The sequence below is a fragment of the Fundulus heteroclitus genome, unplaced genomic scaffold, assembly GCF_011125445.2.
Source record: "Fundulus heteroclitus isolate FHET01 unplaced genomic scaffold, MU-UCD_Fhet_4.1 scaffold_37, whole genome shotgun sequence".
In the NCBI taxonomy this organism is placed as follows: domain Eukaryota; kingdom Metazoa; phylum Chordata; class Actinopteri; order Cyprinodontiformes; family Fundulidae; genus Fundulus; species Fundulus heteroclitus.
In genome coordinates this window covers 3,134,497-3,156,043 of record NW_023396781.1, presented here as the reverse complement: position 1 = coordinate 3,156,043, position 21,547 = coordinate 3,134,497, and the positions used below count along the sequence as shown (strand labels likewise).

The 21,547-nt window shown below is 41.0% G+C and overlaps 1 protein-coding gene across 1 annotated transcript in view; it reads right to left on the bottom strand.

The window, feature by feature from the left end:
• piezo1 (piezo-type mechanosensitive ion channel component 1) overlaps positions 1-21,547 on the bottom strand; it is a 97,377-nt gene that overhangs the window by 23,992 nt on the left and 51,838 nt on the right. Inside the window, exons 12-30 of the mRNA XM_036130651.1 lie at positions 20,134-20,314; positions 19,484-19,589; positions 15,619-15,800; positions 13,054-13,202; positions 12,726-12,884; positions 12,106-12,212; positions 10,812-10,975; positions 9,015-9,191; positions 8,755-8,880; positions 8,264-8,464; positions 7,957-8,161; positions 6,265-6,369; positions 5,710-5,866; positions 5,260-5,509; positions 4,072-4,168; positions 3,405-3,570; positions 823-912; positions 522-637; positions 24-92 (exon numbers count right to left, since the gene is read on the bottom strand). Coding sequence (XP_035986544.1) covers positions 24-92; positions 522-637; positions 823-912; positions 3,405-3,570; positions 4,072-4,168; positions 5,260-5,509; positions 5,710-5,866; positions 6,265-6,369; positions 7,957-8,161; positions 8,264-8,464; positions 8,755-8,880; positions 9,015-9,191; positions 10,812-10,975; positions 12,106-12,212; positions 12,726-12,884; positions 13,054-13,202; positions 15,619-15,800; positions 19,484-19,589; positions 20,134-20,314 — 2,807 coding nt within the window. The remainder of the gene's footprint in view (positions 1-23; positions 93-521; positions 638-822; positions 913-3,404; positions 3,571-4,071; positions 4,169-5,259; positions 5,510-5,709; positions 5,867-6,264; positions 6,370-7,956; positions 8,162-8,263; positions 8,465-8,754; positions 8,881-9,014; positions 9,192-10,811; positions 10,976-12,105; positions 12,213-12,725; positions 12,885-13,053; positions 13,203-15,618; positions 15,801-19,483; positions 19,590-20,133; positions 20,315-21,547) is intronic.

The following is a 21,547-nucleotide window of genomic DNA, read 5'->3' as shown; positions in this document are numbered from 1 at the left end:
TAAGTTTAAAATACACATCATACCTGCTGCGTGGTTTATCCATGGTTGGTACCAGTTCTTCTTCTTAGACTTATTCCCGTCTTTCTGAGATTCTGAAGAGAAAGGTTTACAGTAGATTAAAATGTCGATTTAAAACAATGACACTGATATGTTGCAATGCTGAGGATTGTTCCAATTCTGTAAATCCTGAAAGAAAAGATCACGGTTGATTAACGCTGCATGTATTCTGTATTTCACATAAATACATAAATGAAGAGCCTATTACATATTGTAAATTAAATGAGCTGATCTGGAATTAAAACAGAATCAAACGGTAGGGTTTCTAAAGACAAGAATGAATGAGATGATGTATGTCTTTTTAGCTTGTGTCATGTTGAGCAGAAATGTGACTCTCATCACAATTTTACAACCTTGAAACTAAAAAACAGCAGCCAATATGATATTTTGCACTTTTAAAGTTGATAAGGAACACGGTTTCCTCATCAAACATGAAGGACATGGAAGAGGTGGACTAGCTTTACCAACTTCTGGAGGGTGGTCAGGGCTGCTTCTACCAGCTTCCTGGGTTTCTGTGGAAATTTCACTGCTTTTCTGTCCATCCTTGTACTTTTGTTGCTTAGAGCGAATCCTCTGCATCCTGAGAGGAGAGGGCGGAATTAAAGGAAGAAAAACAATGGAAGATAAAATACAGAACTTCTAATCAAGAACTTTAGCTCTGCACATCCAAAACTCCTTTTCAGCTTCACATATCAACACATAATCCAATTCAGCTTTTAAAATTACTCTTTTTTGAATAGCAGCCCTTATAAAGTGAAAACTTACGATTTCTTGAGTTGTGACAGTGATTTCTTTTCAATCTGTTGATGAAACTTAACGTTCTTCATAATGCTGGCTCTGAAGAGCTCAAACCCTCTGAGGGACAGAAAGAACCGTTAGTACATGTGTTACATATTTAAAAGATGATATCTATCACAGTAATAAATGGCTGAGATTTCACTGTATTTATAGTCTAATAAATCCAAGAAATAGGAGCAGGTGCAATCCTGCTCCAGTTTATAACCTATCCCCATTCAGTCTCCTTACCAAAACGTTTCAGCTTCTGCCCCCCACACAAACCAACTAAACTGGCATCCTAATAACCTCATTGAATTATTATAATATAATACACCTGTTTTTCTTTCTTTAAAAAACCCAAAAGGACCAGCAGATGCTGTACTGGGACGCCCTAGCTTCCACCATTGTTACTGGGCAGCCAGTTCTTAGCATCATTTCAGCATCTGTTCACAAAGCATCTCGAACCAGAACTTTTCAGATATTTGCATGACACATTTTTTTCAATATCATCTCTCCAACTTTCCAGCAGGCCCACAAACTACGACACTGTGAACAAACTACAATACGCCGCCTAAAACACCTTGCTCATCTGTCTCCATACATGAATGTTATGCCATTGCTAATCCACAGGGTTCATATGTAGGTCCACATTGGTTTTCCACAAGACTGAGGAGCATTTATGGAATTTACCATTCTTCCACAAGTGCATTTGTGAGGTCAGACACTGATGTTGGATGTGAAGGCCTGACTCTGTCTCTTCTCTAATTCATCCCAGAGGAGCTCTCTTAGGCTGAGGTCAGGACTCTGTGTAGGTCAGTCAAGTTACAACAAACAGATTTAAATCCAAGGCAACCGATTTAAGCCTGTTTGCCGTTCCCATGATCCAGATATCTGAGAATTTGCACAGGCATGTCAGTCAAGTTCCTCCACACGAAACTGACTCCTCTATGTTTTTATGGACCTTGTTTTGCGCTCTGGTGCTCAGTCATGTTGGAACAGTAGTGATCATCTTAAAAACTGTTCACACAAAACTGGGAGCATGGAGTTGTCTACAATGTCCTCATATGTTGAAGCAATAAAGGAGGAATAAGTAATAATGATACCTAGTGGCTCAAATGGGTACAACAGCCTGCCAATGACAATCTAATACGCCGTTTCTAAATAGTTCTGTTGCTGTTGTGAAGCCCCACTGAATTTTTACTTACAAAGGAGAGGTCTATGATGTTGTATTCTGTTCTATTTCTGGTCCACTTCTCTTACTGGCTTCCATGTTTGCAGGCTGCTGCTCTGTTGCCAACATAAAATTATTTAGGTTGATTTTACAGTATTTTTTTTTTACTTATTGCCCCTTTAAGGTTTCCTTTTCATTGGAACTCCCAGTTCCAATGAAAACCAACTCCCAGTTTTGGTCCGTGAGGCAGACACCCTGTCTACTTTTAAGACTAATCTTAAAACTTTCCTTTTTGACAAAACTTATAACTAGTGGCTCATGTTACTCTGAGCCACCTTTATAGTTTTACTGCTATAGGCTTAGGCTACTGGAGTTATGGATCTAATTTTCTCACTCTATAGAGTTCTACTGTTCTTCAATTATGCATTACGTGTTGTCATTTCTGCTTTAACTTTCTGTTCTCTCTCTTTTATCTTCATAGTAGGTACACCTGGTCTGGCGTTCTGTTAACTGTGACATCATCCAGAGAAGACAGATCACCTGCTATTACCATCTAATGTAGAACAGATTACTAGATCAATGTGTGCTTCTGTGCTTTTTTTGTCTCTCTTGTTGTGTCTCTGCTCTGTCTTCTCTAACCCCCAGTCGGTCGAGGCAGATGACCGTTCATACTGAGCCTGGTTCTGCTGGAGGTTTTCCTTCCCGATAATGGGTGGTTTTTCTTCCCACTGTCGCTTCATGCTTGCTCAGTATGAGGGATTGCAGCAAAGCCATGGACAATGCAGATGACTCTCCCTGTGGCTCTACGGTTCCCCAGGAGTGAATGCTGCTTGTCGGGACTTTGATGCAATCAACTGGTTTCCTTATATAGGGAATTTTTTTACCAATCTGTATAATCTGACCCAATCTGTATAATATGATTAAATTTGACTTTGTAAAGTGCCTTGAGATGACATGTTTCATGATTTGGCGCTATATAAATAAAATTGAATTGAATTGAACTAACGGGCTGAGCCTGAGTCCTGAAAAACAGCTGCACACCATAGTCCTCCCTCTGCCAAACATTCTACTTGGCACAACACAGTCAGGTAAGGGAGTTTTTGGCAGTGGTGTTGGCAGCATCATGCTGTGGGATGCTTTTGTTCAGCAAAGAGCTAAACCCGGGACAATCATAGAAGAAAACCTGCTACTTTGCGTTGGTATTACACAACATTCCAACAAAATAGAAGTTTGTCATGTGGCAAAATGTGAAAAGGTTCAAAGGATATAAATACTTTTTCAAAGCACTGTAAGTTCAGTGTCCTGTGAGGCGTTCAAATGCACAAGCCTAGTTTATGATAAAAGGAAAGCCTTGTTTTTAGAGCCACTGCAACTGGTCTCTGTCAGTTATCTATATTACCTTGATGCCTGTTTGGCAAACGCCTGTAGTTCTGCTGTCACATGCAGGAAGTAGAAACTGAGGAAGACCCTCCTCTGCAGCAAGAGACAGAGAAGACACAAACTGTCCCACAGAATCCCTGCTTCTTCTATTGGAAGGATGCACGTCTCACCACTCACAGCATTAGCTGGCCGGAAAAAGAAAATACAAAATATAGAGAAAATCAGGTTTACAAGGATCTGTCAGACTCTGACAAAACTAACTGTAAATAGAGGGGATGTAAAGAAAAAAGAATTTCAGATGTATGAATTAATCTCTCAGTCACACCTATAAAATGCAACGCTACAGGAAATAGAGACTTAGTTTTGTGGTTTAATGATTGGTTATTTTCTAAATCCCTAACTCCCCCAACTAAACACCAGATCATAGGAGCCCACACTTTTATGTTGTTTGATTAAAGTATAAATGATGCATAACAAGTGCAGAGAAGAGGTTGCTGAATGAGTAAGGTGTTGCCCTGTGATAGACTGGCAACCTGCACCCTGCCTCTCGCCCTGTGACTGCTGGAGACAGGCACCAGCCCCCCCGTGACCATGCACAGAAAAGCAGGTACGGAAAATGGATGGATGGATGCATAACAATATGTTTATCACAATAAAGAAGTGAGTATTATAAGTGCAGCACTTACGATCATAATATCCTTTAACTGTGCAAACCAGGCTGAAGAGCTGAATCACCCAACAGAATCCTGCCTGCATCTCAGACACAAACACGCAGGCCAGGATCTGAAACACACACAGATTCATCAACTCAGACTGCTCTAAACATTTCTCAGCTGTTTCCAAAGTTCACCTTGCATCCTGAAATTGTGATATTAATCCAGTTTTTTTGCAGCGGATGTTGAAAAGTTAAGAAAGACAAACTCTGGAAGGAGGATTTAGGGACAAGCTCTCAGTGCTTTGACTGTGTCTTAAGACTTTAACAACAGCTCCATGCTTGCCTACAGTGGCTTCATTTTTGGCCTCATGTGGTATGATGACATTTATTTATTTTTGATGGAGATAAAGATAACTTTTGAGAATTTAAGGTAAATTAAGCCCATTAGCTAAGCACAGCTCAGAGCGGATCCGCAGGAAATGACTACACCCCTGCTTCTTTGCACTAACATTCGTTGCTTGGGTAACTGGAAGGATTTTTTTTTTTTTTTTACAGGTGCAAGTAAACAAGAAACAAGTACACCTGAACGTAAGAGACTGCTGTCTTTGTTTTTGATAGTTGCCATAACTACATCTCTGACTTCATCTGATGATGATGTCTGCTAGCCTCCATCCATCCAGATGAAAAATGGGTGGGTCTGCTGTGAAGTCCATATCCTGATGCTGCGGTGAATATCTGACTGAAACCTGAAGCAGTAATGGATGTAGTCAAGACTACTACCATCTACTGGCCAGTACGATGGAAACTGAGCATGGGGTGAGGAGGAGACATTGCTAATCATAGGGTCACACTGATTTCTTAGTCAAGTGCTGTTTGAGCTTCTATATCTTGAGGAAGACTCTTTTCACCAATATCCTCCAGACAAGACACACACAGTTTGGTTTTATTGTATTTTTGATATAGAATGATTATAATTGACCTGTTACTTGACTCCAATGTTCCAACTGTCCATTGAATAATTTATCATTTTTCCATCAGAACTTTAAATGTGACAAACACTGTCAGTGTAGCGCAGCTAAAATACATGTTACAACAAACGTTAGAATGCAATCAACAGGTAGGATCAATTGGCAGTAACATTGGGCTTGAAGATGATGCTGTGTTTGAAATCCTACTGAGCAATAAAAAAATAAGATGCATTTATTCAAGCAACCAATACTGATTCGTCCAGCTTGCTGTTAGATATAATAACTGCCACGTTGTAGATGATGAGACAGTCCCAGAGCATGAGGCGAACTCTGGAAGGTTTGACCAACAGCTTGGTTCCAAACAGCAGAAAAAAGAAGGATGCGGTCAGATAACCAAGCCCAAATATAGAGATCCTGGTGGCCCCAGTGATGAAGACCATCGACAGCACGAACCAGAAGAAGTACCGAAAGGCCAACACCTTCACCATGTCCAGATAACTCCTACAGGAGACACGGAGAGTAAAGTCCAAACTATTGCACTACTGCTATAGTTCCACTTATAGGATCTGTAGCAGCAACAAAGCTGTATTTTAAAACATAAAGACCAGCAGGTATGACCGATGTAGACATCTTTCCATTTCTGAACACTGACTGAAAGCAAACAAACAAACAGCAGGCTCAGCAGAAATCCCACACGTCACCTGCAGTTGATGAAGTTGGGCGCAGGGTTAAAGAGCTGACCCTCCATTGGATCAGGCTCATCAGTGTTCTCTCCTCCTTGGACCATCCACTCCTCCTGCTTCTCACACTCAAACACCTTCCACTGCTGGGAGGCACACATCAGCAGGAGAAAGTCCGCTGTGGACAGAAACAGGAAGTGATCCACCTCTTCTTCATCAACCTCCAAGACTCACCTACTTCCAGGAGGTTCAGCTCTGTTACTTCACCTCATACAGAGTTATGGACACTGAGAAACTGGCAAGAAGCTTACAGACAGCTTAAGGTACAGACTTTTGACTCTAAAGACTGGTCAACATATGTATTTATCCTAAAATAACAACACGTTCAGAGTGCATAAGTAAATGCGTACATTAATAATTAATGCACATCAGCACAAATGCACAGCATACAGCTGAGTTTAATGCCAAAAATCCCCAAGGAGCCACTAAAAACATAAGCAAGGAGAAATCCTGCCTACCTTATACCTTATTCAGACAGACTAATCAGTCAACACATACAGAGGCACCAAAACTAACCTATCAGGTTTTTGGAGTTGGGCACAGTGTAGAAATCAGGCAGAAAGATCCATTTAATGAGAGCTGAACTCATTAACAGTTGATTGTTCCACCTCCATGGGTAGTCTGAAGAGAATCACACACAGAAGATAAGAAAAGGTCAAATGAATCAGACTTCTGCTGACGGTTTCACATTCTGATCCCACGTATTGGAGCGCAGTACAGATCAAGGTGGTTTTAAATGATTGGATCAAAGTCCCAGGATAAACTCAACTTCCAGCACCTGTTGGTGCACCATCTATGACTTAGTTAAGGGTATGTTGGAGGAGCCCAAACAACCTAGTCATTGAAATTATTTCCACTTTAATAATACCTATGATATGTAATGTTCAATTTTGGTTGAATTGCAACAATAATAACAAAAGTTTTTTGGGGAAAAGAAATCCTATCTAATCAGTTTTTTAAATTTTAACTGAATTCAAGATGTTGGTGAAATCAGATGATGTTCTTGTGTCCTGCAGAGATGATGTCAGAATGTTGTGGAGGATTCAGATGTAGACGTTGATGACCTTGCACCCCATTCAAATCTCCTCTCCTCTGTCCTTTACTTACAACATGGCTGCCCTGAACTTTCTTAATCTAGCTTTGTTCATTAGAGCATCAGAAACTCTTTTTGGGACTAAATATTTGTGGCAGTCAGAAACAATGGCTACTGCAGCAACAGGAAGGTCATTGGTGAGGGAGTTATATCGGACACAACCACAGTGCTAAAAAGGAGAAGGGGCCTGGGGAGAGGGGCAGGTACAGTGGGAAGAGGGGCATGGCCAGGAAGAGGAAAGCAATAGGTTGAAGAATATGTGGTGATGGAACGTCTAGGATCACCAGCCATATGAGCACATTTCCCATCTGGATAGCCAAAGACTGCCGGCCCTAGTATTTTTACCTGGAGCGTATAGCTTTAGGTAGCATCAGACGTCAACATGTCAACTTACCTGGAAGCCTGCAGAGATTTAGAGAGCTGCTTTTGTTTCTGTTTTTTATGTGTACAATCGCTTCCCTTCATATTTTGTTCACTCTTTCTGTCAAGCATTCTGTCTTATCTGGTTGTTCTGGTGTTCCCTACTGTATACAAAGAAAACTTTTTTTTTTCTGGATGCTGACAGTCAAAGATATTGCAGTGTACTGTACTGTAAGGAACCTGAAAATACGAATAGTGAATAGTTTCTCCAAACTGCAGTGAAACCAGAACCCAGCATGAAGTTTCTGTAATGTCAATACATTTAAGAATTTAGAATGTTGGTTGACTCTGATTGGCTGGAAGTATTTGTGAATTAAAAACATTGCTTGACAGAATCATTTAATTAGGAGTCAGTTTTAATTGGTTCTGATCGATTGAAAAAAAAATCTCTCTTTCTGAAGAATGAAATGTGCATTTGAGAGAAAAATTAAACATTTGGTCAGTGTGTGATGTAAGTATACTGTGCTGTTTAAAGTTCAGAAAATGTTTTTTAGAATAGGTCAATGCTTGTTGACAAAAAATGTAAAGGATCAGAACTGGAGACAAAAACGTCCTGACGTGGGCATCCATGATTACTGCATTTACTAAACTTATTTTAAGGAATGAAGTATGGTACTATAGAGCATGATCTGACAATAAACGACACATCCTGAAATGGACAGCCGTATCAGTTTATCCATCCTTTAAACACTCACCTATGCAGAGAGCAGGAGGTATGCCCACACACAACACATATTGGTAGATCATGAAGATCGACAGGAAGAGACAGTATTTGGGCCAGATCTTAGCGATAGCTGCTCGTCGCCGCCTCACCAAGAGGGCCACCATCCAACAGCCGTGGATTATGACAAGGAAGTTCATTCGCTGCCCAATCACATTCACCGTCATCAGAAAGCATATCTATTTTACAGAAAAAAGGAGACATTTTGAAAGATTCAAATATATTAAAAGCACACCAAACGTGCAATGAAAAGGTGATGTGATGGGCCAATAATCCCCCACCTCCAATCCAAACTTGTAAAAGGCGAAGTTGAGCAGGTACTTGAAGCATGGAATGAGGCCCTTGTCTAAAGTGTCCCTCTTTGCAGAAGGGAAGAGGGTCGGTATGGTTGGGGGGGATCGCAGGAGCTGACGATAATGGTGAACCTGGTGACGGTACACCGTTGCCTCAAAGACCAGCAACATCAGCACTATCAAATGATTCTGAAACAAACACACGAGAGATGAAACACATCAAACGGTACCCAACATTTTAGCTTCCATCTTAGACAGAAGAACATTCCTTCTTCCGGAAGAGTTTCTGGAGGTTTTCCAAATCTGCGGAGGGAGAACTCATGAGCAGCAGTTAGAAAGCACAGAGGAAGAGACGGAGAGACTGTGGGTTGAACAAAGATCAGTGGAAGGATCTGAACTAATTATTATTATTTAAAGAATCAGGGAAAATAACACACGTACAGAAGAATCAGTGGTTGGGAAATTGGGACAGGCCATACCTTGCTATATCCCAGCGCCGTCGTATCTTTTCTGATACCAAACCACTTGGCTGGATCAATGGGCTCCTTGTAGAGCGTGGAGTTATTCATCTCCTCTGGTAATAAGTTGGTTGTGTTAGTTAGTGGCTATAAAAGATGAAGAATACACAGGATTGTGAAAATTTATATCTATGGCTGATGAAGCACAGAACCTTCGCACAAGGCCAGGATACGTCGCTGTTTAATTATCATTGAGTTGGTGAAACTGAGCTGTGTCTTACCATGTCACAGATGTGGGAGTACTCAGAGGGGTTGACAACACTTAGTTGATAGAGCATCTTACAGACAATGATAACACAGACCCAAACTGTGGACAGGCACGATGCCATGGGCCTGAAGCGGCTAAAAGGCATCGCCAGAGACCACAACACCACCAGGACCAGATTCATCACTGAGGGCTGAGGACCAAACAAGAAAGAGGGCAAAGGTTACACCATACTGTCCAAGTGGAATCAAACGTTCATATCATTTGCTGATATTACTATGAAATATGCCTGAATACATAAGTTTTCAGGTTGAAGTGATTCTACAACAAACTTCAAAGCCAGCTTTTAATGACAGTCCACAAACTTGAAATAGGGTTTATGTTGGGGCTTTGACATGGCCATTCCAGAAGTTTTAATGCTAGCCTAGTTTGTCTTCTGCAGAACCAGGTCTGGTGTGTGTTTGGGATCATCATCCTGTTGGAACATCTAACCGAGTACAAGTTTCAACTGTCTGGATGATTTGAGCTGAAGTTAAAGGACTTGTAGGGAGCTGTCTATCGTCATCAGTCCATTCAGTTTCTGCAATACATCTGTACCACAGGCTGCAAAACACCCCCACACCATGACTCTACCTCAACCATGCTTGACAGCTGGTATAGTTTTAAAAGCATGCCCTCAACTGTTGTTGTGGCCTAACAGTTATTTTGACATAATTATCCTATCACAACTGAAAACCTTTCTCTGAAAGCCATCAGGCCTCACCGCGTTGACATATGCAACTGTCAGTCATACTTAAAGGTGTCTATTTTGGAACAGGAGCCACTCAGTCCGTGGTGATTTCATTTCACTATAGACAGTAACTACAACAAAGGAGGTGGCCTCGGGTCACACTGACCGAGGCAGGGAGTTGGCACATGCCCATTGCTGTTTCTCTTTATAGCACCAACATACGTGTTAGATTACACATGTACTACACACGGTGATATTCCACAGTCTGTCTAAAATATATGTGTGTGACATATTGAGACTTTGTAATTGTCTATAAATGCACAATTAAAATTTGATGAGTGAGGCAAAAAAAGTACTGTGCCACACTGATAGGAGACAGTACTGAGCCCCATAGAAACAATGGGTAACAGAGAGTATATATATATATATATATATATATATATATATATATATATATATATATATATATATATATATATATATATATGTGTGTGTGTGTGTGTGTGTGTGTGTGTGTGTGTGTGTGTGTGTGTGTGTGTGTGTGTGTGTGTGTGTGTGTGTGTACTCAATGGTCCTGTGACAGTTGAATGAAAACTCAAATATACCTCAGATGCATATTTTCACATTAGAGCAAAGCCACAAAGTGCAGCAGTATGACCTGCACCTTCAGGTAACATGACTCCAGTTTAAAACCCTGGAGCAGCTACATTCTTACTTCAGAGTTTACATTCCTTCACGTATTTCCTTGCAGAGTAACTTTCTGAGGCCCTGTTGGTGCAATGACTTCCAAGTAAGGAGGAGGTCCTTCTAGGTATGGGAGTGGAAATCCTAACTGCCTTGTTCTCGTCAGGAAAATATTGTTGCACTAAAATGCATACTTTCACAATCCTATCATCATACAGCACTCCCGATTGTTGGTAGCCTAGGCAACACATAGTAAACACTTGCACTTGCTTGCATGACCACTAGAGGTCGCCCACTGTTGATGTTTAATCATATGTCCTTCATAAGATCCTCCATAAGCAACCTAATCACTGACCAACATGTACAATAGCTGTCATTCATTCTGTATTCTACATTTACCTCTTCAAGTGCAAACCACACAGAGAAAAATGCCACCATTTTGAGGATGTGAAGCTCCAGAATCCTCCAGAGGAACCCCTGGACTTTAGTAAGGATGTCCGAGAACTTCCTGGACAAAACCAGAATCCTGTCCATGACCAGACCCCATTTAGTGGGCACCAACTCTACAGCGAAAGAGAAACACAGAGTGTCTTCACAAACAGGATGGAGACAGTCATGGCAGGATATGAATGTAAGGATAATCTATTTCAAAGGCAAATATTGTTGTACATGCAATTATTCTCCAAAACTATTCAGTTTCCATTTAGTTTATTTATACTTTCACAACAAATGCATTGTACAAAAAAAACATCAAATATGTTCTCCCCCTCTCTCTGCTGAGCCCCATAGAAACAGAGAGCAGATAGACAGACAGACAGACAGACAGACAGACAGACAGACAGACAGACAGACAGACAGACAGACAGACAGATAGATAGATAGATAGATAGATAGATAGATAGATAGATAGATAGATAGATAGATAGATAGATAGATAGATAGATAGATAGATAGATAGATAGATAGATAGATAGATAGATGCAGACTATCTATCTGCAGAAAGCAGTCTAGTTCACTTCCAACTGGTACAAAGTTTCCTATCAAAGGAAACCCAGCCAACTGCATTGGGTCGCTGGATCTGCAGCAATTCCTCTTGTGCAGACAGAGGAGCAGACAACTCCCCTTTAAGAGGAAGAACACATCCAGCAGAACAGGAACTGGGCTCAGTGTGAGTGGCCATCTGCCATGACAGGCTAGGGCATTAAGGAGAAGATAAGAAGCACTGATCCAGGAGTACTTTGTTAAAAAGAAAGTAAAGAGTAAATGGCAGTAGTAGCTCCTTTAGTGACTTCATCTAGGACAAAATCACAGTTAAGCAGAGAATCTCTGAGCCAGTTTTCAGGTCCAGAGGATAAAAGAGAGCATCTACAGTTAGTGGAGTAAAAGCTCAGCCAATGGCTGTCTAGGAGAGAAACGGGGTTAAACTCTGAGAGACTGGGCCAGCTGGATCATCTAGAGAAGTAGTAGCTCAGCTTACACTAAACCTTAGATTTTACTTAAAAAACACCCAAAAACACCATGTCAAGGTTATTTATGGTTTAGATACCTGTATCATAACTGACAACTGTACCAATGATTTTTAAGCTCAGAATAATAATGTTTCTCATATTTGGGGATTAAAAAGAACCCAAGTGTATAGATACATATTATAAAAGAATAATATCCTCAATATACAAAAACCCACTATATTTACCTTCATCTTCAGATTCTTTATCATTGTCAGGCACTAGTTCTTCTTCCTCAGGGTTTACCCTCACATTATCAGAGCTGCCTTCCTCAGTTCTTTCTTTCTTCTTCCTTCTGGAGGCAGAAAATCGTATCAGTTCAGTGAAGATGGTCGTATTCACTCATCTATTCATAATTTCATTAGATTTTCATGTTTGCGTCGTAAACATAACGATGGAACATAAACATGGGAGTGTACCTAGATTTCTTTATAAGGCTTATGGCCTTTTTACAACCAGTGGAGTTTGCTTAAAGGGAAAAGAGCTGGGCACCGCCAGGTTGTTTAATCGGCGACAGGGTGGGTAGCTTTTTAAACTGTATTTATGATGAGAATATAGGAGATAACCTAAAAACATTGTTGTTTGATTGGTCTGGAGGAAGGAGCACCAACATAGTTTTAAACAATACTTTTAATCAGTTTATTTCCAGGCTAAGTGGGGGAATGTTTAGATGAGCTCAAGGCTTCAGCAAAGGCTCTGTCTGCGCTCGCACCGGTCAGCATCATCTAGAGTGCTCTCCACCAACAACATACAATAACACATGGAGAAGTCCAGAAAAAGCAAGCCAAAGTGTGTATGCTGTAGTTACCTGTGTGTGGGAGTAACATGGTCCAGGTCAGTGATCCTCATGAAGGGCTTGTGGAAGTAGTGCAGCTGCAGAATACAGGCCAGCAGGAAGAAACCAGGGATGAGAATACTGGAGAAGAGCTCTGACAGAGCAAACGTCTCCAGGCCGATGGCTGCCAACCTTCAGACCACAAAGGGGGGGGAGGGGCGGGGGGGGGGGAAGCACATTCATTGTTTCAGCTATTCCTACAACTTAGTGCTCCAAATGTCAATTTCAGAAAGAAAAAAACTATACAGGAACACAGTAAACGACAATACTGGCAAAATGCCCCCAGAGTTGAAACACTTACTGGTCATCTGTGAAGCCAGTTAGGTTCTTCCAGTATTCAGGGAAGTCTTCAAACTGGTATGTGTAGATGGAGATGAGCACGAGCATGGTGTAGGCCACAACCAGCCACCAGAAGAGCTTCAGCAGATGTCTCCAAAGAGAGTAGTACACCTAAGGCACGGGAACAAGGGGTCTGTTAGGAGTTGGAAATATTAGCGTTAAGTAGCTTTAACTAAGCATCAGGTCACACAGGTCCTTTAAAAAAGCTGGTTATGTTTGCAAAAAGGGTTTCATCACAATCTGGTTAAACTAAAGCTTTCCATTTGTCTACTGCTGTTGATGACCGTAGTTCCCTTTTATTACATGTGATAAGACGTTCCGTTGTGAGAACAATGTCAACTATGGTTTTGCTGTTCTTCCATAACTGTGAATGACCATTTTTAAAACACAAGTTAAACTCTGTCAGGGCTGTGTCCTCGCTGCGTTCTGATCCAATCAGTGGTAAAGATGCTGCCGCTGTAAGAGAGTGCAGGGGTTCAGGCTGGAACGACCAGTCCTTTTCCTAGGATGAAAACAAACTGAATTTGGTCTCTGGCGATTTCCAGAAAGCTGCTTCTAACCAGACCACTACCCATCCTCCAGCCTAAAGGCTTAGCAACGCTTCAGGTTAAAATGGGACAATCTAGAAACAGGTCATTTTTCCTACTGTACTCTAAATTTGTCACTCTTTTACACACAAATATGTAGTCACTGTTTGCACATTGATTTTATTATCCCAGAATCTCATACATTTTATTTTGATTTACGTTAGCAGGGACAATACTTAACAAACGGTTCTCATTTCTAAACATGGTCTGGTCAGGAGGCCACTAAGGGAAAAGTACTAAAACATTTAAATACATAGAAACGCATTAAAAACGTGGGGCAGCATACAAGTAAAAAGATCAATAAATAATGACCGTCTGCATGCATATGGGAGAAATGGTATGCAGGTACGAATGATCTGGCATGATCAGCGGTCAACTCTAATCTGTTTGAGTTCAGGTTTAACCAGACATATCAAAGTTGTGAGTTTAAGAGCGTCTTGTAAACGCTGCAGTTGTCTGCTGCTGCAAAGTAAAAGGAGCTGATGCCAAACACGGTAACGAGATTGGAGATGATGAGCTTGATTCATACAAATCTTTGTATGAAGTCTAAACTTTTATGGTGACCCTGGTGAACTTCAAACTCAGCTGTAGATTAGACCCCTTGAATGAGGTCTACTTGTAGCCTCGGCAGTGAAACAGGTCTGTTGCTCAGGTTTTCCTGTGACCTGTAATCCCAGTACATCTTTGTGCTTGAGGGAGGGCCATATGCTTACAGTATGATCAGCAAAACATGCAAACCATTCAGACGACACAACACGTTACCTTTATTTTGCAGTTTGATCAAGATGTCATCAATAATAACAGTCTGTCAGCATAAACAGTGAAAAGAAGAATAAAAGGGTTATGGATCACAAATCTATTTATTGTGGAGCATGTATGAGTATAAAAAGTTCCCCAAAACCACTAATTGACATTAATTTCACACATGTTTTTCTGTTTAATGGTTTAAAAGTGAAACTCTCGACTTCTTCTCCTTTATTCCTCTGTCATGTATTCTTATAATAACTTCCCTATGAGGAATATTCAGCTTTTCATTGTTATTTTTTGGTAACTCAAACCAAATGCGCTTCTCTGTCTTTCTATCGACCCTTACACAGTGATGTTCTGAATGAGAAGGTTATTTTTATATGTCCCAACAGGTCTGCTGCACATATATGAGGACCAGATGGAATGTTTGACGGTGATGTTCCTTCAAAGACTCAATCTCTTCATAAACAGCGTTGTTAAAGTGTGCTCGGCTAAAAACTCTCCCAAAACTTTTGCAGCTCCTCATTTCTTTGACACAGCTTACCTTTTCCTCTCAGCCATCAACATCCTCAAGTTTCCAATTGAAGGAAAAGAGACTCAGAACACAGTGAGACAGAGAGCCTGTTGCAGTTTTTAGCTCACAAGGCAGATGGGCAAGCTCAAACAGGACCTCTAAGACCTCGTTTTTAATAATCTCTGGATATTCACTCCACACATGTATACATGCTGTCCCCCTGAGGGAGCCCGTCCCTCTGCACTGCCAGAGGAATAGAATAAACTATCTGGACAGGGTCCATCAGCCTCTGTCTGGAATTTAAGGTGTTTCTGTTCAGTGAGAAACTATGTAGTTCAGGTTTGAGCTAATGGAACCTCAGGCTCCTAATCAGAACCAACACCAGTGCCGTCACTGATGCATCTTTGCACTGTTTGCACACGTCCACAACACAAGGGACCCCCCTACGTGTCAATGGATCTGCATATAAACGGTGCATGTGTTCCCATCTACGTGATTCCGCACTAGGCAGTGAGCCATATAAAAAACCGCCACAGCATATACACCACAAAGAACCCAAAATAACCCAAAAAATTAGAGTTCTCTCCCCAAAAAATTAGAGTTGTCTCCCCAAAAACTGCGGTTAGCATTTGACAAAAAGTTATTTAAAAGAACCAAAAGGCAATAAGTTGGTTCCTACCTGATAGAAGCAAAGGCAGAGCAGGAAGAGCAACATGTAGACAATCTTGTATGCAACCAGTTTTCCAGCAAAAGAGACCATGATGAACATCCCTCCACAAACATAGATCCAGTATTTGGCATAGCAGCTCATCACCATGCCTCCCAGAATCTTCAGCACTGACTCACTGCCAGCGCCCAGTTCTAATGAAGGGGTGAAAGGGGTGTTAGAAGGTGAAAAAGCACACCTTTATTAATAATTACTCCTGAAGAAGTTATGGGTTTGAGATGATGCACAATAATCTAACTATCTATTGGTGTTATGGGGCCTTAATACAGTACAATTAATTGATATATATATATATATATATATATATATATATATATCTATTCACAACACATGTCCTGAGATTACAGGACTCCTACATGTCATCTCCAGGCACTTTACAAAGTCAAATTCAATCAAATCATACAGACAGATTGGTAAAAAGAAAAAAAGGTTTCCTATCTAAGGAAACCCAGCAGATTGCATCAAGTCTTGACAAACAGCATTCACTCCTCATGACAGAGAATAGAGCCACAGGGAGAGTCGTCTGCATTGTCCATGGCTTTGCAGCAATCCCTCATACTGAGCAGGCATGAAACGACAGTGGAGAGGAAAACTCCCATTTAACAGGGAGGAAAACTTCCAGCAGAACCAGGCTCAGTGTGAACGGTCATCTGCCTCAACCAACTGGGGGGGTAGAAAAGACAGAGCAGAGACACAACAAGAGAGACAAAAAAAGCACAGAAACACACATTGATCCAGGAATCCTTTCTATGTTATATAGTAATAGCAGGTGATCTGTCTTTCCAGGATGATGTCACAGCTAATAGAACGCCAGATCAGGTGTACCTACTATAAAGAGAAAAAAGGACAGAGAACAAAAAGTTAAAAGCCGAAATCACAACAAGCACTGCAAATTGGAGAACTGTAGAAAAACTCAGCAGAGTGACAAAAATAGGCCCTGATGTCCTCCAGTAGCCTAAGCCTATAGCAGCATACAGAGGTAGCTCATGGTAACATGAGCCACTCTAACTATAAGCTTTGTCATAAAGGAAAGTTTTAAGATTAGTCTTAAAAGTAAATAGGGTGTCTGCCTCACGGACCAAAACTGGGAGTTGGTTCCACAGGAGAGGAGCCTGATAGCTAAAGGATCTGCCTCCCATTCTACTTTTAGAGACTCTAGGAACCACCAGCAGACCTGCAGTCTGAGAGCGAAGTGCTCTGTTAGGAACATACGGGGTAATCAGAGCTGTGATATATGATGGAGCTTGATTATTAAGGGCTTTATATGTTAGAAGAAGAATTTTAAATTCTATTCTTGATTTAACAGGAAGCTAAAATAGGAGAAATATGATCCCTCTAGTTGATTTTCATCAGAACTCTGACTGCTGCATTTTGGATCAGCTGAAGGCTTTGACCAACATTTTAAGCAGAGTTTGATTTGGGGCCCTTTTCCTGTTAAAAACATCTTCAGCACTAATGTGTTTCAATCCAGATTTTCCTGAGATGTATTTGTGAACGAACTGAGCTCAAACACAAGGAAGACATTAAATTGTGGCATCAGAATGTAACTATGGCAACATAACAATCAAATAATGAAGATTATTCTTTACACTTTTGCAAAGTAAACATACCAGTTCCAAAATTTTAGTTTTGAATAATTTAAAATCTATTAAATTTATCTATCCTGAAACCATCTAATCACTCTCAATAGTATCCTCATTCTTAATAATCAAATATTTAAATGTTAGATATATAGAATAGAGGATTCATTCATAGGATTCATGGGAATCTCTTGAGAATTGAATTGTGGTTTCGGGCCACACAAAATCCTTTCAAAGGATGCAAATGGCCCTCGGGCCTTGCTGTTATAGAGGGCAATACTTGAGAGGCAGTCATCACTTTGCACCTTGTTTTTGATATGTCATGCAACTTTTCTGACTTAATCACCACCTCAAAGACATCAGTGATCATAATCATGATGATGATAGTCCATTATGAGGTCAACTGAAAAGTACATCTTAAACTAATTAGAATATTGTCAAGAAGTTCAACGATTTTTTGTCCCTTATTTAAGAAAGGGAAACTCATATGATTTAAATTCATCACACAGTGTGTAAAGCCTTTATTTATTGTAATGATAATGAAAACCCAAAATTAAGGTTAAAAAGAAAGATATTTTAAACAGAAATGTCAGGCTTCTGAAGGTATGCTAATTTCTTTGCACTCAGTACTTGGTTGGGCCTCCTCTTGCATAAATTCCTGCATCAATGCAGCGTGGCATGGAGGTGATCAGCCTGTGTTTCTGCTGAGGTGTTCAGAAAGCCCAGGTTGCTTTGATAGCCTTCATGCTGTCTGCACAGTGGGGTCTGGTGTCTTAAAACTTCACTTCAGACTTCAGGCAACAGGGGTTCTGGCCTCTCCACTCTAGTGCAAACTTTACTTTTATCTGAAAAGAAGACTTTGGACCACTAAACAGTCCAGTTCTTCTTCTCCTTAACCAGGTAAGATGCTTCAGATGTTCTGGTTCAGGATTAGCCTCGCGAGACCATCCTGATCTCGCAAGCTTTCAAGGTTTCACTCGCAGATCAGTCTGGCTACTCTCCGTTAAAGAAAATTTGGAGCCGTTCACCAAACGAACGTCCAATCAGCGTTGGCTTTGAGGCGGGTTGAGGTGTGACGCAAAGGGAAGCGCGACAGTTCAGTCTAAAGAACATGGCGGCTTCAGCCGACGAAACTAGCGTTAGCGTGGCTATCGAGCAAGTTTTATCGGAATTACAGAGTATTTCTTTGCTGAGCTAACGAGCCTTTACCTGCAGCAGCAAGAGCAGCTTGGCTTGTGGTTGTGTTTTCGTCGTCGCTCTGTTACGTGCGACGACGAATCTGATTGGTTCATTTGGCCCGTCTATCACCAACATAGGCCAATCAGCTAACCAGTATTTTCGCCCCTTCCCAAAATTACTTCAACGGAAGGTTTCCAGATGGATATGCGGAGCAAATCTATCTGGCGAAGTCAGGTAAGTTCAGGATAGGCTTGACACCAGGAATGCAATCCATGTGTAGGATTGTTCTGGGCCTAAGGGCAGTCCTCTCAAGGCTGTGATCATCCCTGTTGTTGGTGCACTTTTTCCCATCACACTGTTCCCTTCCACTCAAATTTCTGTCAATATGCTTGGATCTAGCACTCTAAACAACTACCTTCTTTAGCAGTGACATTTTGTTGCTTTACCTCCTTGTGAAGCAAGGTGGCAATGCCAAATGCCAAATTTGGCCAGACCTGATGGTGATGCAATAGGATATGAAATCCTCATGAAGGGAACTGAGATTTACACAAGCAGAAATTAGATCTGCGCTCGCATATTACTTCTGCATGCAGGACATCCCTGCTCACATGACGAGTATTATAGCTCATGAGTGAAGAGTGACAATGTTCAGTCAGCAGTCTTCCCCATCCATGTGTGGGCCATAACATTTGATGCATTAAGAATGTGTTTTTATTGGTGTTATGTAACATTCAAATGTTCTGAGATACTGAATTTTTTGGTTTTCTTTATCTGTATGCCGTAATTGTCCAAAATCACGAGACATAAAGACTTGAAATATTTCACTCTGTATGATGAATCTATATAATATCGATCTGTGTTGTGAGTCACAAAAAATAGTAACCTAACCTAATTTTATAATTACCTGTATTAATGTGGTCCAATGATAGGTCTGGGTTTGAAACAGGATTTCACTAAACTGGTTTTAAGTCAAGGCCAACGCTCATATCAGGCTGCACACGATGAAGGAGAATCAATGTGTGCAGGGTATGTTCTTGTGTTTCTGACACAGCAGGTACCTTTTGTGGTGACTTCCTGTAGAGGTGTAGACATTTTGCTCTTTCTCCTGAAGTTTTCTTTCACCGACTGACGCACCAACAGCCAGAAGGTTAGGGTAAACAAAAGCTGGAAGAAAAACACACAAAAAAGATGGAAACGCATTCAATAAGAAAACTGGGTGAGGATTTACGGTCATTTCCCTTTTCTCTGCTGTATAATGTATGTGGAGCTGAAGTCTAAATGAGGAAATAATACGCTGTGATAGACTGCTGACGGGTCCAGGGTGAGCCCATTAACCACTGGAGACGGGCATCAGCCCAGCCCTTTCAGGATGCTTTGTCCATGTTGGAAGGGGAACACGGGACGTTGTTCCTAATCTCTTAGAGCAAAGGCTCAGACATTCATTGTCTAAGGATAATTGGACGACATTTCCAATGAAAATGTCATTGTTGTTCCCAACATTGTCCCTGCCTGCGGAAGCTCATCTCCAGGGATAATATTTTAGATAGTCAATAAGCGTCTGACTGGATTGACTTCCTGTAAGAAGCCACAAGGGATAGATTAAAGGTGATTAAAGGTGTAACTCAGTTTTGCATACAGACGCCTTCTGTTCCAATCTAACAACCAGAACAGACTGTATAATTGCCATGTTTCTCAGCTCAGACCTTACCATAGCTCCCAGTCTTAGACAGGGATACTCTGCTCTGTCCAGTCCCAGCTGTCTGAGGCTCATCGTCCCCACTTTGGTGGGCAGTATCGGTTCAAGCTCCATGGCCCAGACGTACTGCAGACAGCACAGAGCCAGGCCATAGAGCAGGATGAAGGGAGAGCACAGTGTTGCTGCATGTCGTCTGGATAGAAGAGAGAAATTTTCTTTATTTATCTAGGTTGATTCACAAATAAAAAGACATAGAAATCCTTTTAAAATTCAAACTTGTTCTAACATTGAAAAATGTTGATTAAAAACAGGACATATTGTTTTACAGTTACATCAATCTTATCATTTGCTTGTTAACACAAATTGTGAACAGGCCAATCCCATTATAGCAACTCAGTACATTTAGGCCTCTTGTTGAAGTTTAAACTGAGCATCAGAATGGAGCAGAAAAGCAGTGACTTTGAACGCAGCATCTTTATTGGTATCACGCAATCCGCTGGTATTTTCACACAGAACCATCTCTCAGTTACAGAGAATGGTCTGGACAAAAAGAAACTCCAAGTCTCAGTGCCCAGCATGTCAAACCCCTACAACAGATAGGCTGCAGCAGCAGAAGACCACACCAGGAGCCGCTAAAAACAGGAAAAGGTTGGAAGGTTGGAAAAGGTTGCCTTGTCTGATGAGTCAGGCTGCAACATTCGGTCGGGTCACAACTTGGTTTGAACAGCAGGAAGGCTGGATCCATCCTGACTTGTACCACTGAGTCAGACTGGTGTTTTTTCATGGTTTAGGAGGTACTTGTTTGGCACACTTTGGACCGCTTAGTACCATCATATAATACCTGTTTGTTGAACTGGTCCATCCTTTTACCACCAGTGGAACCAAGACATTTCACCAGAGTAACACGTGGTGACAAAGGATCTTTGAATCTCCTGATCGATATCACCAGCAGGATCATGCACCCACAACCACCTTTTCAAAACATCAGGTTCTTTTTTTTTAATGTAATTTTAGAAAAGAAAATCTAATTCATGTTTCTTTAGAAATATGTTTCTAGTAGAAGTGCCAGCATTATAATTTCTAACATCTGGCGAGTACTCCTTTTGGCATTTCACCTTTCTGGAAATAGTTTTTCTTTACAAAAATGTCAATGTCTTGAGGATGTTAGCATCCCTGAATCATCATGGGAGGGGGGAAAGCCTTTCTGTAGAGTTTCTTTCCAGCTGAAGTTAGGCAGGTACAATACAACAACAAGATTAGATGATGTACCCCTAAATGTGTATGTTGTGCACAACACAAAGAGAGGCCACCTGACTGTCTGTGTATTGGATTTAGGAAAGGCGAGTTTATTACTACAGCACCATTCTAATACCCGGTGATCCAAAGTGATTCCAGAATATTAGAGGAAACAATAAATAAAAAATAG